The following is a 13,019-nucleotide window of genomic DNA, read 5'->3' as shown; positions in this document are numbered from 1 at the left end:
GACTCTCTGCATTGACAAAAAAAAAAGGAAAAAATGTTAGAGCACTGACATGAAAAAACTGAAAGCCAAGGATCTTAGCTATCTGGTGAGTTGCGCAGGTACCCAACCCTAACAGAGGGTGGCATATAATGATATGCATACATGCTCAGCTTAACGAGTATCCTGCCACTACCACTGAAAGCATGGGAAGAAAGACAGGTTGTGCCATGGCTCCATCACCAATGGCTATATATGGGACCATGTTATCTACTCCCTCCGATTCATAATAAGTGTCGACGATTTAGTATAAAGTTGTACTAATTTTGTACTAAATTCCCGACACTTACTATGGATCGGAGGGAGTATTTGAGAAGCAACTTCAACCAATTGACCACCAACTGGTTATCCCAACATCTAACAGCAGATCTAGCATTTTTTAGAACTGACCATATATTCTACTCCAACTTGTTCCTGTTATGCCTCAAGTGTACATCTTCTCTAAGTATTCCAGGAGCCCGTTCTCCTGTAATACAAACATAGCAGCATTAATTAGGCCACTTAAGCTGTTGAAAGAAAGGTCGTCAATTTGGACATTGCTTGTGTTACAGATCATTGATTTTTTGAACTGGTTAACATGCCTCGATGATTTTTTTATTTGTACTTTATGGCATCAATTCATTCGGATCACCCATTGTGAGGGCATGCAAGAACATAGAAACTTGGCACCATACACTGCATATTCCTAACAGTGCTTGACTGTTCAAGAGATGTAATGGAATGATTGATTCATTGATACAGGATGTCACGAACCAGACTGTTTTTGCTGTCACCAGAAATCTCCACAGCTGCATTGTCCATTCTTGAAATGATGAAACCTATTGGCATCTCTGACAATTATAGCCCTTTTCCTGACTAAGGTCATGTACTTGATAACAGTATGGCAATCTCCACACACACGGAGATTCTTTGTAACAAAAATGGTCTTATCTTCACTAAGAGTGAGGACGCCGAAAGCTATTGCTAGCTTTTCGCTGTGATAAAGAAGTGCCTTTTCCTTCTCCTCTTCCTCAACATCTTGCAAAACAAAACTGGTATCAGCCCGGTAACCCAATTTATTAATATCTACCAGTATGTTGTCCAGCTCTTGATATATCTCAGATGATTGTGCATGAGATCTGTCTCCACCAATAAATGCATGTAGAGAGCCATTTATCTCGATCCAACTGCAGCCAGGACTCTTCTTAAAACCCTGTTCCTTCTGTATTATTCTAACTTCTGCTGCCTCGTCAAATCTCCCAGCAGCGCTAAATATGTTGGACAACAGAACAAAGTTGCCGGTCCCCTCAGGTCCTAGCTGCTGAATCATGCTAGACACTTGCTTTCCTAAATCAATGTTCTTGTGGACGCGGCAAGCTCCAAGCAAGGCTCCCCAGACACGAACGTCTGCTTTCAGTGGCATGCCCTGGATAAACTGATAGGCTTCATCAAGGAACCCCCCTCTTGCCAAAAGATCAACCATGCCGATATAGTGCTCCATCCTTGGAGTTATACCATACTTGTGTGCCATCATGTGAAACCAGCGTTTTCCTTCAGTCACAAGTCCAGAATGGCTGCATGCCGAAATTAAGCAGATGAATGTGACATCATCTGGTTCACAAGCTTGATGCTTCATGTCTAAAAACAATGCAGTGGCTTCTTTCCCGAGTCCATGGATTCCATATCCTGCAATCATAGTATTCCAAGACACGATATCCCGAGCTGGCATCACATCAAAAATCTGCCTGGAGAGGTCAATCCTTCCACATTTTGCATACATATCTATCAAGGCATTGCATATGGAGGTTTCTGATGCAATTCCACGGACTATGACAGAACCATGGCCGCACTTCCCATGCTGCAATGCTGCCAGGTGTGAACAAGCTGGGATCAGCGACACCATTGTCGCAACATCAGGCTGTACGTTGCAGGCTTGCATCTTCCTGAAGACTCGAAACGCTTCGTCTGCCTTGCCATTCTGCACATAACCTGATACAAGCGCACTGTAAGAGACGGTGTCCTTGACGACCATCTGATCAAAAAGTGTCGTCGCTTGGTCAATCAGCCCAGCCTTGGCGTACATTGAGAGGAGCGAGTTCCCAGCAGTCAGGTCAGTGTGGAGGCCAGATTTAGCGAGCAAAGCATGCAGCTGTTTGCCGAGACAGAGGTCAGATAGGTTTGCGCAGGCTCTAAGAGCACTGGCGACAGAGGTGGGAGAAAGAAAGCACAAGCCTTGAGCCAGCATGTCCTTGAACAAACTGAAGGCTTCGAGCATTCTGCCACATAGAACAAAGCCTCCAACCAGCGCGCTCCAAGTGACCTCGTTCCTGACGGCCATGGCCTCAAAGACCCTGGAGGCGTAAACCAAGTGTCCGCACTTGGCGTACATGTCGAGCAGGGCAGTGCCGACGAGGACTCCATCCTTGTGGTCATGGAGACTGCAGGCACGGACACTGTAGGCGTGCACGGCTCTTCCTTGGGAGAGCGCCCCGTGTTGGGCGAGGAGCGGAAGGAGCGCGACGAGGGTGGAGGCGTTGGGGGCGTGGTCGTCCTGCATGAGGAGGAGGCAAGCGATGGTGTCGCTGTACTTGCCATGGAGCGCGTAGCCAGCGAGCATGGCGTTCCAGGCGACGACATCCCTGGCGGGCATGCGGCGGAAGACGGTGGCGGCGTGCCGGAAGGAGGCGCACTTGGCGTAGACGTCGACGAGGGCGGTGGATACGAAGAGGTCGGCGTGGAGGCCGGCGCGCGCGGCGTGGCAGTGGACGGCGCGGGCGGAGCGGAGGTCGAGGAGCGCGGAGCAGGCCTTGAGGACGAAGGGAAAGGTGTAGTTGTTGGGTTGCGGGAGGCGGCGGCGGCGCAAGGAGCGGTAGAGGCGGAGAGCGAGGGCGGGCCCGCGGAGGGAGTAGGCGCGGATGAGAGCGTTGTAGTCATGGATGCCCGGGGCGGGGATTTGGTCGAACAGGTGGCGGGCGAGGGAGAGGTCGCCACACGCCATGGGCGGAGGACCCAGTAGGGCAAGGTAGGGCCTTGATTTTTGCCTCAGTTACGGATTGGGGAAGATTATGAAACGGGGAGCTAAAGGGCGGAATCCGTTCGTGGTGTCATGGGAGGAGAAACGGTCGGCAGCGAGAGAATCGAAGGGGAGATCAACCTGCGGTGGAGGCGCTCGCGCGAGGAGGAGGACGATGGACGCTCGGCAGCGTGATGGGTGGCGGTGCTCGGCCGAGTAGGAAGAAGATCCAGGAGCGCTCGGCAGAGAGGGAGGGAAGGGCCGAGGGGGTATAGACATAGTAGCCGACTGCCGACGAGGGAGAGGGGCAGAGGGAGGGAGCAGTAAACGAGCTCGCTCACACGGTTACTCCCTTCGTGGCTCCGTCATAACAGTTTAGTCCGCAGCATGAAAGTGGTTCAAAAAAACATCACTTAAGCGCGCAAAAGCTTTAATCGGTCGGAAAACGCATCGCTTAGACTTTGTTTGGTTGGGCTTAAAACCGCTTTTTAACTTTTGGTTTTTAAGCACAAAAGTATCTATTTAGATGCTTTCAGCTTTGGCTTTTCACATTTTACTTAATATTTTTAGACGATGTTATAAGTAAAAACCAAGTCAAAATCACCTAAATAGGTGTTTTGTGACTTATAAGCCAAAAGAAAAAAAACAGTTTTAAATCCAACCAAACAGGCCATAAGCGACTACTTCAGGGCTGATAAGGCTCGTTATCACTATTCTCAGCCGCAGGGACGGCTTCTCTCTCTCCCGCCTGATTCCCTCCAAGAATTCTTCCAATTTTTCCAATTCGCCTTTTTTCCTCCAAGGATTCCGTCAATTTGGGCGAGAAACAGAATCCCGCCAATTTCTCCTATTCCCCTGGACTCCCACCAAATATCCCGCCAATTTCTTCTGGGCGAGCAACAATGTCTCTCAAATTCTCCAATTCCCCTTGATGTTCTCCAAGAATCCCGCCAACTCGCTCAGAAACAGAGTCTGTACGGAACGCTTAAGATTCAATTCCTCTCAGCGGTGCCTCACCGCTCGCTTAGCGCTTTTTTGAACCCTGGTTCACAAACTTATAAAACGCAAGAACAATGTATTAAACTGGGATTAGTGATACTGTTTAAGAAATACATGATAGACGAAAGAATGACAAACTCATGTTAGGTACTGTAACCATTGCATCAAATTGTTAGCTATTCGAATTAATTCTAAGACAAATTATTAAATCTTTGTTAGATGTACATTTCTTTGCGTGAATTTGTATTTGCATCTCTGTATAAAATAAATCTGCAAAGTTTCAACTATTTTAACTCTAGATCAATAGAGACAACACTGGCGATGACTTGTCAAGCTACGCATTTGGACCGGGTCTGAGAAAAATGTCATAGGAGACAGCAACGGCTGGTCAATTGTTGCATCCTTCGACGGTGATGCCCGCGTGAGGCGGTGCGTGTGCGTTCCAGCGTGCCTTTGCGCAATCGACGGCGATATGGCCAACAAAGACCAGCTCTTCAAGAGACCCAACTTCCCGTACTATAGTTATTTTGGCTATCTAATGTTGATGTCCATGTACGATTGCTCACTGATGTCTTAATTGTCATTCCTTTAATCGTATTTCTTGCTTAATGAAACTTGATATAGAAATGCTGTAAAAAAAGAAAGTTGATATAAAAATCATCTTACTTGATAACAGTAGATGTGATAATCATGCTCAGGTGGTGTATTTTTCTTTTAGTAAGTTCTGATTTTGACAGACCATGTTTCAGATCGTGTAATTTTTGTTGATAAGATAACATATCTCTCGAAGTATGGAGAAGGCGTTGTTTATTATGCAAAATATTTACTTATTTTTAGGTCGGAAAGTATGAAAGTATCTTTGGAAGTAAAAATAACTATATATTTACTCATAAAAAATTAAGTTGTTGGTAATCTGCTCACTTCGTTCAAGAACTATTTGCATCAGAATAGTAGCCATATATTCTATGTTGTAGATATTTTTTATTACGATCATTCGATTATGGTCGATTTGACATATAATATGAGGAAAATTTATATTTAACATAAATATCAGCAGACTATATATGATAAGATGTATAAGATAAAAATCCATCATAAAGTCTGGACAATCAATTTTTTTTAAATATATTTTGCAAACCTAGAAAAATAGTAAATGTCAGGAATTCGCCCTACCTAAAAAAAAATGTTCTCCTCCGCCGATGCCGCACGCGATGATGTGGTGGAACTGCTGGTGCTGGAGGTCCGATGCCGCACGCGATGATGTTGTGGAGCTGATGGTGCTGGAGGTCGGAGGATGGTGCAGAAGGGTGGTGGACGGCGGTGGAGAAGAGACGGGAGGTGGTCGTCGGCGATGGGGTGGAGCATGCGGCGGCCAGTTTGGTGGGGGCCGGAGGAGGAAGTCGAGGCCGCATGGCGTTCTTGGAACAAGAAAAGGCGCCATGCAAAGTGAAGTGAACTACAGTCGTAACGTGAACTAGGCCACAAAAGTGTCTGGGTCACGAAAACAGCCCGACAAAGGAAATACTAGTACTCCAAGTTTTTTTTTCGATCTACCAAAAACGCCATGTTATTGTGCAAGGGAGGTAACTATATCCAAAAATCATGAGTTATAACCCACAAAACAACACCTCAAACGGCAATATTTTCCCATGCCGGTATGTGTCACGGGAAACATGATATCCAAAATCACACGTAACATTGCATCAGGGTCACAGTAAATGAAAAACACACAGATTCTCAAATATCAGGTAAAACGTCCATAACGTTGATATTTTCCACACGGCAAAAAAAATATGTGTAACAGTGTATCAGGGGTTCACGGTATCCAAAAATCGAGATATCCAGAAGCTGCGAGCTATATATATAGTCAGCGAAAAAAAATATTTTGGCTGTCTGCATCGATTGATGCAGAGGCTGGGAATGTTCCTTCCTTTTCGAAAAAAAATATATAGTCAGCGAAAATGGTGGCAAACAAGGAGGAAGCCATGAAGAAGAGAGGCCATGTCCTCGTGCCCTGCGTTTCACTGGACCAAACTGCTAGCTTATTTCCATTCCATTTCCATTGACAGGTTGGTCCACAGTCCCGACGTATATATTGATGATATATAATTTGATAGGAAAATCAATTGGTGATTTGCTAAACGGAAAACCTCTCAGATCCTAAAACAACAACAACAAAAAGACATCATCCATCAGTATCAGTATATAATAAGAGAGACTGCTTTGCTTTAGCCGAAGTTGAACTGAAAGCCTCCAGGAAATCCTCCTCCCCCACCGCCCCCAGGGAATCCTCCATCATAATGGAATGTGTATTGCTGTCCTCCTCCCCCAAAGGGGTTGAAACCACCTCCTCCTCCTCCTCCCATATTCATCTCATCCACATCCTCCCCTCGATCATACCTTACACGCTTATCTTCATCGCTGAGCACCTGCATGTATACTTTTTGCTTAACAAAAACATATATGTTCTGACAATTAACAAGACCGAAAGGCCTGCACCTGAATGCATACGTACCTCGTAGGCAGCCGCGATTTCCCGAAACATGTTCTCCGCTTCCTCTCGGTTCTCTACGTTTTTATCTGGATGCCACTGCAACGCCAGCTTCTTGTACGCGCGTTTGATGTCCGCGGCTGATGCTGTCTTCGAAATGCCAAGGATTTTATACCAGTCTTTCCTTTTGCTCATCTTAAGCTGCCTCTCAGCTTTCATCAGTGATTCTCGGATTCCCATGTCCTGATCAGTGTGAAACAAAATACTCACCGATTATTTATTTATACAATCCAGAAAAACCAAGTCTGCAGACTGCAGGTACAAGATTAGTAAAACGCTCCAATGGGTATAATGCTCAAATAAAAGACAGGGAAGGAAAAAAAACATAGCACAGCTAGTTTCTCCAAACAATTTACATGAGCATCAATTTTTAACGACAAATTGCACCTTGCAAATAACACTATATTCAAGCTTTCGATCCAGCACAGCACCCACAGGCCCTGATAAAAAACAACTTACAACCGCCCCTATCGCTGCAACTAAAAGACAACACAGGTTTCCACGGGCGTCTAAAAAAATGTAAAATGGGATGGTAGGGACTAGGGAGTCAACTAGTTAGGGGGGAACTTGCATGGATGAATATATACGTACTGGAGAAGTACAAGATGCTACCACTCCATAATGCAAGGATCTATCATCATCTATCCAAGCAGTTAAATCCAGACAGTTCATTCACTTGGAACTTTGTGAACACGTATAATAACTTATTGAGCATAACAGACCTATTTGATCACAATGTAATTGCATTCAGAGCATCGCATTCTTAAAATCAAAAGACATTGGGTATAACAAAAATCACACCAACAGAAACATAATTTTTTGTGAAATCAAATCAAAGAGCTGCATGAAGTAATAAGTTTTAAAAGGAACGTCAGATTGATGGACTGAAAAATATTAAGAGATTTGGGCAGCCTCAGTAAAAAGAAGACATGCTGATAAATGAGCTTGGCCATGAACTATTCAGGACAGAAAACAAAATTGCATAAAGTTCACCTGCGGAGATTTCTGAGCAGCCTCTTTTAGATCCTCAACCGCACCTTCCCAATCTTCTGAGAGAAGTTTAGCTTCACCTCTCTGGAACGAATATGAAGGATGCCATACGAGAAACAGTTAAAGTAACAAGCTTGCAAAATCTGGCACAATGCTGATAAATGAGCTAATGTGTAACTTCAACTTCCTGACATAGCTCCAGAAACCAAAAATATATTACTTGAAACTGCAAGATATTGCAGTATTGCGTGTAGTAATTGCAATTTCCCCGATGCTACAGTTTAATATGGGCAAGTAGTGGGAAAAGCAGGAGGACCTACGGTATGTGCTATATTTGCACTATGAAGAAACGTAGGCAAGTAATGTTGTTACCTGAGCCAAAGCTTCAACAAGTTCACCATCTATGCTGAGTGCTTCTGTACAGCTGTTGATTGCATCCTTGCCCCTTCCAAGTTTGACCAGAGTCTTACATAGCCCAAGATAAAGATGTACATTGTACAAAGTATGGTCTGGATCCATTGCTAGTGCTGCCTTGTAGTCCTCAGCAGCCACACGTAACTTACTCTTGGCAGCATTATCTTCAGCCTGCATGCATTCCATTTGATTGCATTTATTATTGACCTAGTAAAATCCAAATTAATTCATACAAAGAAATAATCAAACAATACTCACGCTCTTAGTCTTCTTCAGAAGTTTTTTCAACCCAAAATATGCTTTCTTCAATTCTGAATGTTCAGGGTCTAGACGGAGGCCTTTCTGATAGTGCCTAGACAGAGTGTGTCGTTATTGGTGTGGCACATAGTTAATGTTCACAACTTCACGTGTTATCTACTGCTGCACTATGAGTCTGTAGTCTGTGCCAGTATGGAAGCACCAAGTTTTCAAATGTATAACACCAGGCATACTTTACCTGTTGGCAACATCATGATCAGCAAGGTAATAGTATGCTCGACCACGAAGTAACAGTGCTTCCAAGTTATCTTCATCTTCCTTCAGAATAAATCCTGTCTCCGAAATAACACTTGAGTAGTCTTTCAGTGCTAGCAATGCTTTAGCTTTGAGAAGCTTTGCCTGAAGAAATAATGGTTGTTACTGCAGGTTACTGAGACAGGATAGCACATAGTATTTCGGTAGCCCATAATTACTAGATATGCATAATAACCTTTGGAATATACTACCTTTAAGCAACCTGGAGAAAAGACGAGCACAATTTTTTTGACGTATTCCAGGACTTTTGAAAAGTCTCCAGCATCAGACTGGCCATAAGCAGATTCTAATGCATTTTGAGCCTGCAGCAGCTGAGACAATTCCTTTTCGACTAAAGCGGTCCCAGGCTTTAGCTCCAGATATTTGTTATAATCACTCTCAGCTTCCTTGTATCTAGACTTTAGGAAAAAACACATTAGACATGTGAGGAAGGAATAAAGAAAAATTGAAATAGACAATGCCGGAATGGCATTAGGAGGTATATTTTCCCACACCGAGAGAGGAGAAACAAAATTATGATACGATAAGATATGGAAGGAACGATGCCTATCTTATTTCAATTTCAAATAGAAGTGGGAAAAATGCCAGTTCGCTGTGAACCATAATAAACTAGGCTACCATACCAGCGAGGAACATTTGGAAGATGTAGTAGATTCTAGACGCCATCTTTTGTACTAAAGTATGGGCAGTATGGTACCCGAAAAGAAATTAAGATTATAAGGCCCAATTCCTAATTCACACTAACGAAGGAATGCCTAGTTAGATGCTAGATTAATTATTACTGAAGCATGCATGCACACCAATCTCTTTATATATTGGTTGCTTTTGGGAATCAAAGTTACATTAATCTTTGTTTGTTTCCAGGACAAATGGGCTTATAAACTGAAAAAAGAGTGATATACTTAAAATTTGAGATTTTTGAGATAGGCCTTGTAAACTGAAAAAAGAGTGAGCAAGAAGAAAAGTCTGACGGACGGAGTACCTGCATCTGTCACGAAGCACTGATGCACGCTGCCTGTAAGCTTCAGAATGATTCGGGTCAACCTCCAAGACCGCATTCAGCAGGCCAAGCGCTCCGTCATATTTCCTCAGGCTCACCATCTCCGAGGCTCGTTCGAACAATGTGGAGGGATCATTATCTTGGACTTCTGAAGACGCACACCAAAAAGGATTTTGGATCAAAAATTAAATGATGTAATGGCAAGTAAGTGCAGAAGAAAAACGGGCATGCATGTGTGATGTGAGATCCAGAGCAGTAGGGCATGGTTGATCGAGCGAGTCAGTCGAGGATATGAGCAGAGCATATGCGGTCTCGAAAACCTAGGCATAAAAAGTGAAGAAGCGTACGGGTAACATCCTAAAACTAGGGAAGACGACTAAAAAGCAGAGCAGAGAAGAGCAAATCTATCACTACTAGTATTTACATGAAACAGGGATGAATTTGGTGCTGGTGTTGGCATTTTCCTTTTGCGAGGCGAATGGGGATCGGGTGGGTTCGAATCTGCTTTTTACCTTGCGAGAAGACGATGGGGGAGTAGAGGAGGAGCAGGGGCAGCAGCATCCGCCATGGCCGTAGCATCTCCGCGGGCAGGGGGCGGATCGAGAGTGAGAACCAGAAACGGCGGACGAGGGAAGGAACGGCGGCCGTCGGCGATGACGCTCAAGGCGGTGGTGATGAAGGAAGGAGGTAATCTACTCCACCGGGGGACGGCACGGACATTACACGTAGCCTATCCAATCAACACACGACACGTGTCCACTATGTGCTTGTCAAACCGGATGTCGCACATGTGAAAAGTCTTAAATTTACCGATTGGAAGCGATTTTTTTTAATTAAGCGACATATTTTGGAGAAACTGTATTTTTTTTGTGGGGTTATATGTTTTTTCCCGCTCGATCATGTGATATCATGGACTCCGGTACACGGTTGCATGTTGTTGTTTTTTTTCTATGCAAATAGCGATTTTTTGTGCTATGCCCGTGTCTTTTGGTCTTTTTGTGTTTAGAGCGAAAAAGAGGATGATTGGACGACGGTGATGGTGTGAAGCGGCCTAACCTAGGTCGAGGGTAGCACGCGGTGGGCAACCAGAGCCAAGGGCGGTGCGGGTGGTTAAGGGCGACTACAATGTAACCTACATTGCCTAGATCAAGGATGTGTGTGACGAGAAGGGAGGAGAGAGCTGGCTAGGGTCAAAAAAATAGGAGTGTCATGGCAAGATTCTACGAGGATTGGATTGGAGAGCCGCCGCCACGGCAATGCCAAACTCAACTCCGCCATCGATGAGAGGGGGAAGAGAGATAGTAGACGGTTTGTTTTGTTTTCCAATTCAATTTCTCTTCTGGGCTGAGTCCGCAGGGCGAGGTTTAGTGTGAAAAAAATTGTAATAAGAAAAAACTGCTCTTCTTTGTTTATGTCTAGCTAAAACAGTTGAAAACACTATATATTTAAATGAAGAAGAAGATTTCAGAAAAAGGAGAGTTTGTAATTATGTGTCCATGCAGAGCATTACAAACTCCAAATGAAGCAAAGCCCATGGACGATGGATGAGGAATTAATAGAGCTGTTCTCTTCGGCCACGCCACCACCTTGCGCTGATCGATCGATGAGCAAACAACACAACACAAGAATCAGTCAGCGAGCAAGCAAGCAATCAATGAAACAACACATGGAAAAAAAGATTAAAGAAGGGTTTAATTAGTAATTACCAGAAGTAGTCCCATCTGGGGTGGATCTTGGCCATGCCGCCGTATGCCGCGAGCTCGGTCCGCCTTGCGTTCCGGAACGCGCAGCACCCGACGGCGCAGACGACGATGAGCACCAGCAGCAGCGCGGCGTTCAGCAAGGTGAGGCCATGGCAGTGCCGCCGCAGCTGCTCCAGCACGCCGGCCCTGCACGACTCGCAGCCGTAGCACAGCACCCCGGGGTCGTTCCCCCACCGGTAGCAGTCCGCCTCCTGCACCTGAACCTGTGTCTGCTGCAGAGATCCGCCATTGCTGCCGGTGCCGTAGGTGCAGGCCGTGGGCGGCTTGCAGCAACCGGACTGGACCGGGGTGAGATCGTGCTCCATGTAGTCCATGGGCGTCCAGGCCGCCATCCTCGGGCAGGCGCCAGAGCCCACCACGCAGGCCAGCGCCGGCCGCCAGAGCTTGTCCGTCTCCACCTGCCGCCGCATCCACGGCGAGTAGTCCCTGAGCCGGTACTCCCGGTACGGCCGGCCGGGGACGGGGGTCCCGCCGCCGCCGGCCGTGACGGCGAGGCCGAAGGCGGTGGCGCCGAGCAGGGAGAGGACGAGGAGGAGGAGCAGGGCTAGGTAGAGCCGCAGCGCCCAGGCCACGTGGTAGCGCGCGCCGATGAAGCCCGGGAGCGAGGTTAGCAGGGACACGAAGCCGATGGCGATGAGCGGCGTCTGGAGCGCCGACTGGCATGTTGTTGAGGACGACGGCGAAGAAGATGAGGCGTGGGCGAGCCAGAGGCCGGCGCCGATGATAGGGATGGAGGCGAGGAGCGTGGCCAGGTTGAGGTAGCCGATCAGAGTGTTGCTCAGGTGGTATGGCAGCTGCTGCTGCTGGTGCCGCCCGCCCAGGTGGTGGTTCATCATTCTTCTTCTTCTTCTTCTTCTTCTTCTTCTTAGGCCCCGGCCGGCCCCTTCCTTCCTTGGCTAGTTTGTTATGCTCTATGCTTGGCTACCTACCTACCTAGTTACTGGTTGCATCGCCTTTTTTCTCCAGGCCGGTCCTGCTCTAAGCTTGACTGCTTTTTTCCTTTTTGCATGCTAGCTTGTTTGGATCCGTGTGTATATGATCTGGAAATCGGTCCTTTTCTTCTTTTTTCACGCTTTTACTTTGTTTTTCCTCTCTCGTATTGTTAATTGGCCGTGTTTCCTGCCTCGCTTTTTCCTACTTTTCTATTGCAAAATTAAGATATTAAATCGCAAAATGTAGCAGTTGTTTTTGTTTTGCACTAGCTCCCAGGAACAATGTGCATCACTCAGGGCAATCTACACCATTAATTCAGAATGCCAGAATTCTGCATGCCATTTCCAGTTGTGGGAACCGTAAGTATTCAGCAGAAAAAAAGAAAAGAAAAAAAGAATGGGTCATGGAGCCTGCCTTTGGTGTATTTGATTAGTAGTAGTGTATATATGGTACTGTAATGCTTAATGATTAAGGTAAAGCTGGATCAGATCCAGTTACTGCCAATTAACAAGCAAAAGCAGGGAGCGATTTGTTCGAAATCGGGTGTCAGTAAAGCAGATTTGGTCCATCCATGCCATGCCTTGCTTTAATTTAATTTCTATTCTCTGCTTTACGCTAAGCTCGCTTTTCTACAGTAGAACGTACAAAGGCAACAAACACACAAAGTGTCCCTTGATGCATGTTATGGCGTTCAAATGTCGCCTTTTACACGCTTGCCATTTCTTTCTTTCTTTTTTCATTTAGGGCACCTGCTTAGATATACATGCT

The 13,019-nt window shown here is 45.8% G+C and overlaps 3 protein-coding genes across 4 annotated transcripts; all 3 read right to left on the bottom strand.

Annotated features, from left to right (window-relative positions):
* Nucleotides 1-50: 50 nt before the first annotated feature.
* LOC100823257 (pentatricopeptide repeat-containing protein At3g16610) lies at nt 51-3,360 on the bottom strand. Its single transcript, XM_014898989.2, has 2 exons — nt 790-3,360; nt 51-502 (listed from the first exon to the last, which is right to left on the bottom strand). Exon 1 carries the CDS (start codon nt 3,011-3,013, stop codon nt 806-808), a length of 2,208 nt encoding a protein of 735 aa, XP_014754475.1. The 5' UTR covers nt 3,014-3,360; the 3' UTR covers nt 51-502; nt 790-805.
* Nucleotides 3,361-5,867: 2,507 nt separating this feature from the next.
* Nucleotides 5,868-10,267, bottom strand: LOC100820991 (dnaJ protein P58IPK homolog A). 2 transcript variants are annotated; one of them, XM_003565150.4, is made up of 9 exons: nt 10,068-10,267; nt 9,538-9,703; nt 8,747-8,948; nt 8,479-8,639; nt 8,241-8,334; nt 7,941-8,153; nt 7,572-7,652; nt 6,543-6,761; nt 5,868-6,456 (listed from the first exon to the last, which is right to left on the bottom strand). In XM_003565150.4, exons 1-9 carry the CDS (start codon nt 10,132-10,134, stop codon nt 6,256-6,258), a joined length of 1,404 nt encoding a protein of 467 aa, XP_003565198.1. In that variant the 5' UTR covers nt 10,135-10,267; the 3' UTR covers nt 5,868-6,255. The 2 variants fall into 2 exon arrangements, with proteins under 2 accessions (XP_003565198.1, XP_024314362.1); XM_024458594.1 differs by lacking the exon at nt 10,068-10,267 and having other exon boundaries at nt 8,747-8,953; nt 9,538-9,677.
* Nucleotides 10,268-10,983: 716 nt separating this feature from the next.
* Nucleotides 10,984-12,372, bottom strand: LOC100822951 (tetraspanin-6). The gene is made up of 2 exons (XM_003567511.4): nt 11,262-12,372; nt 10,984-11,147 (listed from the first exon to the last, which is right to left on the bottom strand). Exons 1-2 carry the CDS (start codon nt 12,152-12,154, stop codon nt 11,108-11,110), a joined length of 933 nt encoding a protein of 310 aa, XP_003567559.2. The 5' UTR covers nt 12,155-12,372; the 3' UTR covers nt 10,984-11,107.
* Between the last annotated feature and the right edge of the window lie 647 nt (nt 12,373-13,019).

Source organism: Brachypodium distachyon, chromosome 2 (assembly GCF_000005505.3).
Source record: "Brachypodium distachyon strain Bd21 chromosome 2, Brachypodium_distachyon_v3.0, whole genome shotgun sequence".
Taxonomy (NCBI): Eukaryota; Viridiplantae; Streptophyta; class Magnoliopsida; order Poales; family Poaceae; genus Brachypodium; species Brachypodium distachyon.
The sequence above is the reverse complement of the archived record's forward strand: the minus strand, read 5'-3'. Positions and strand labels throughout refer to the sequence as shown.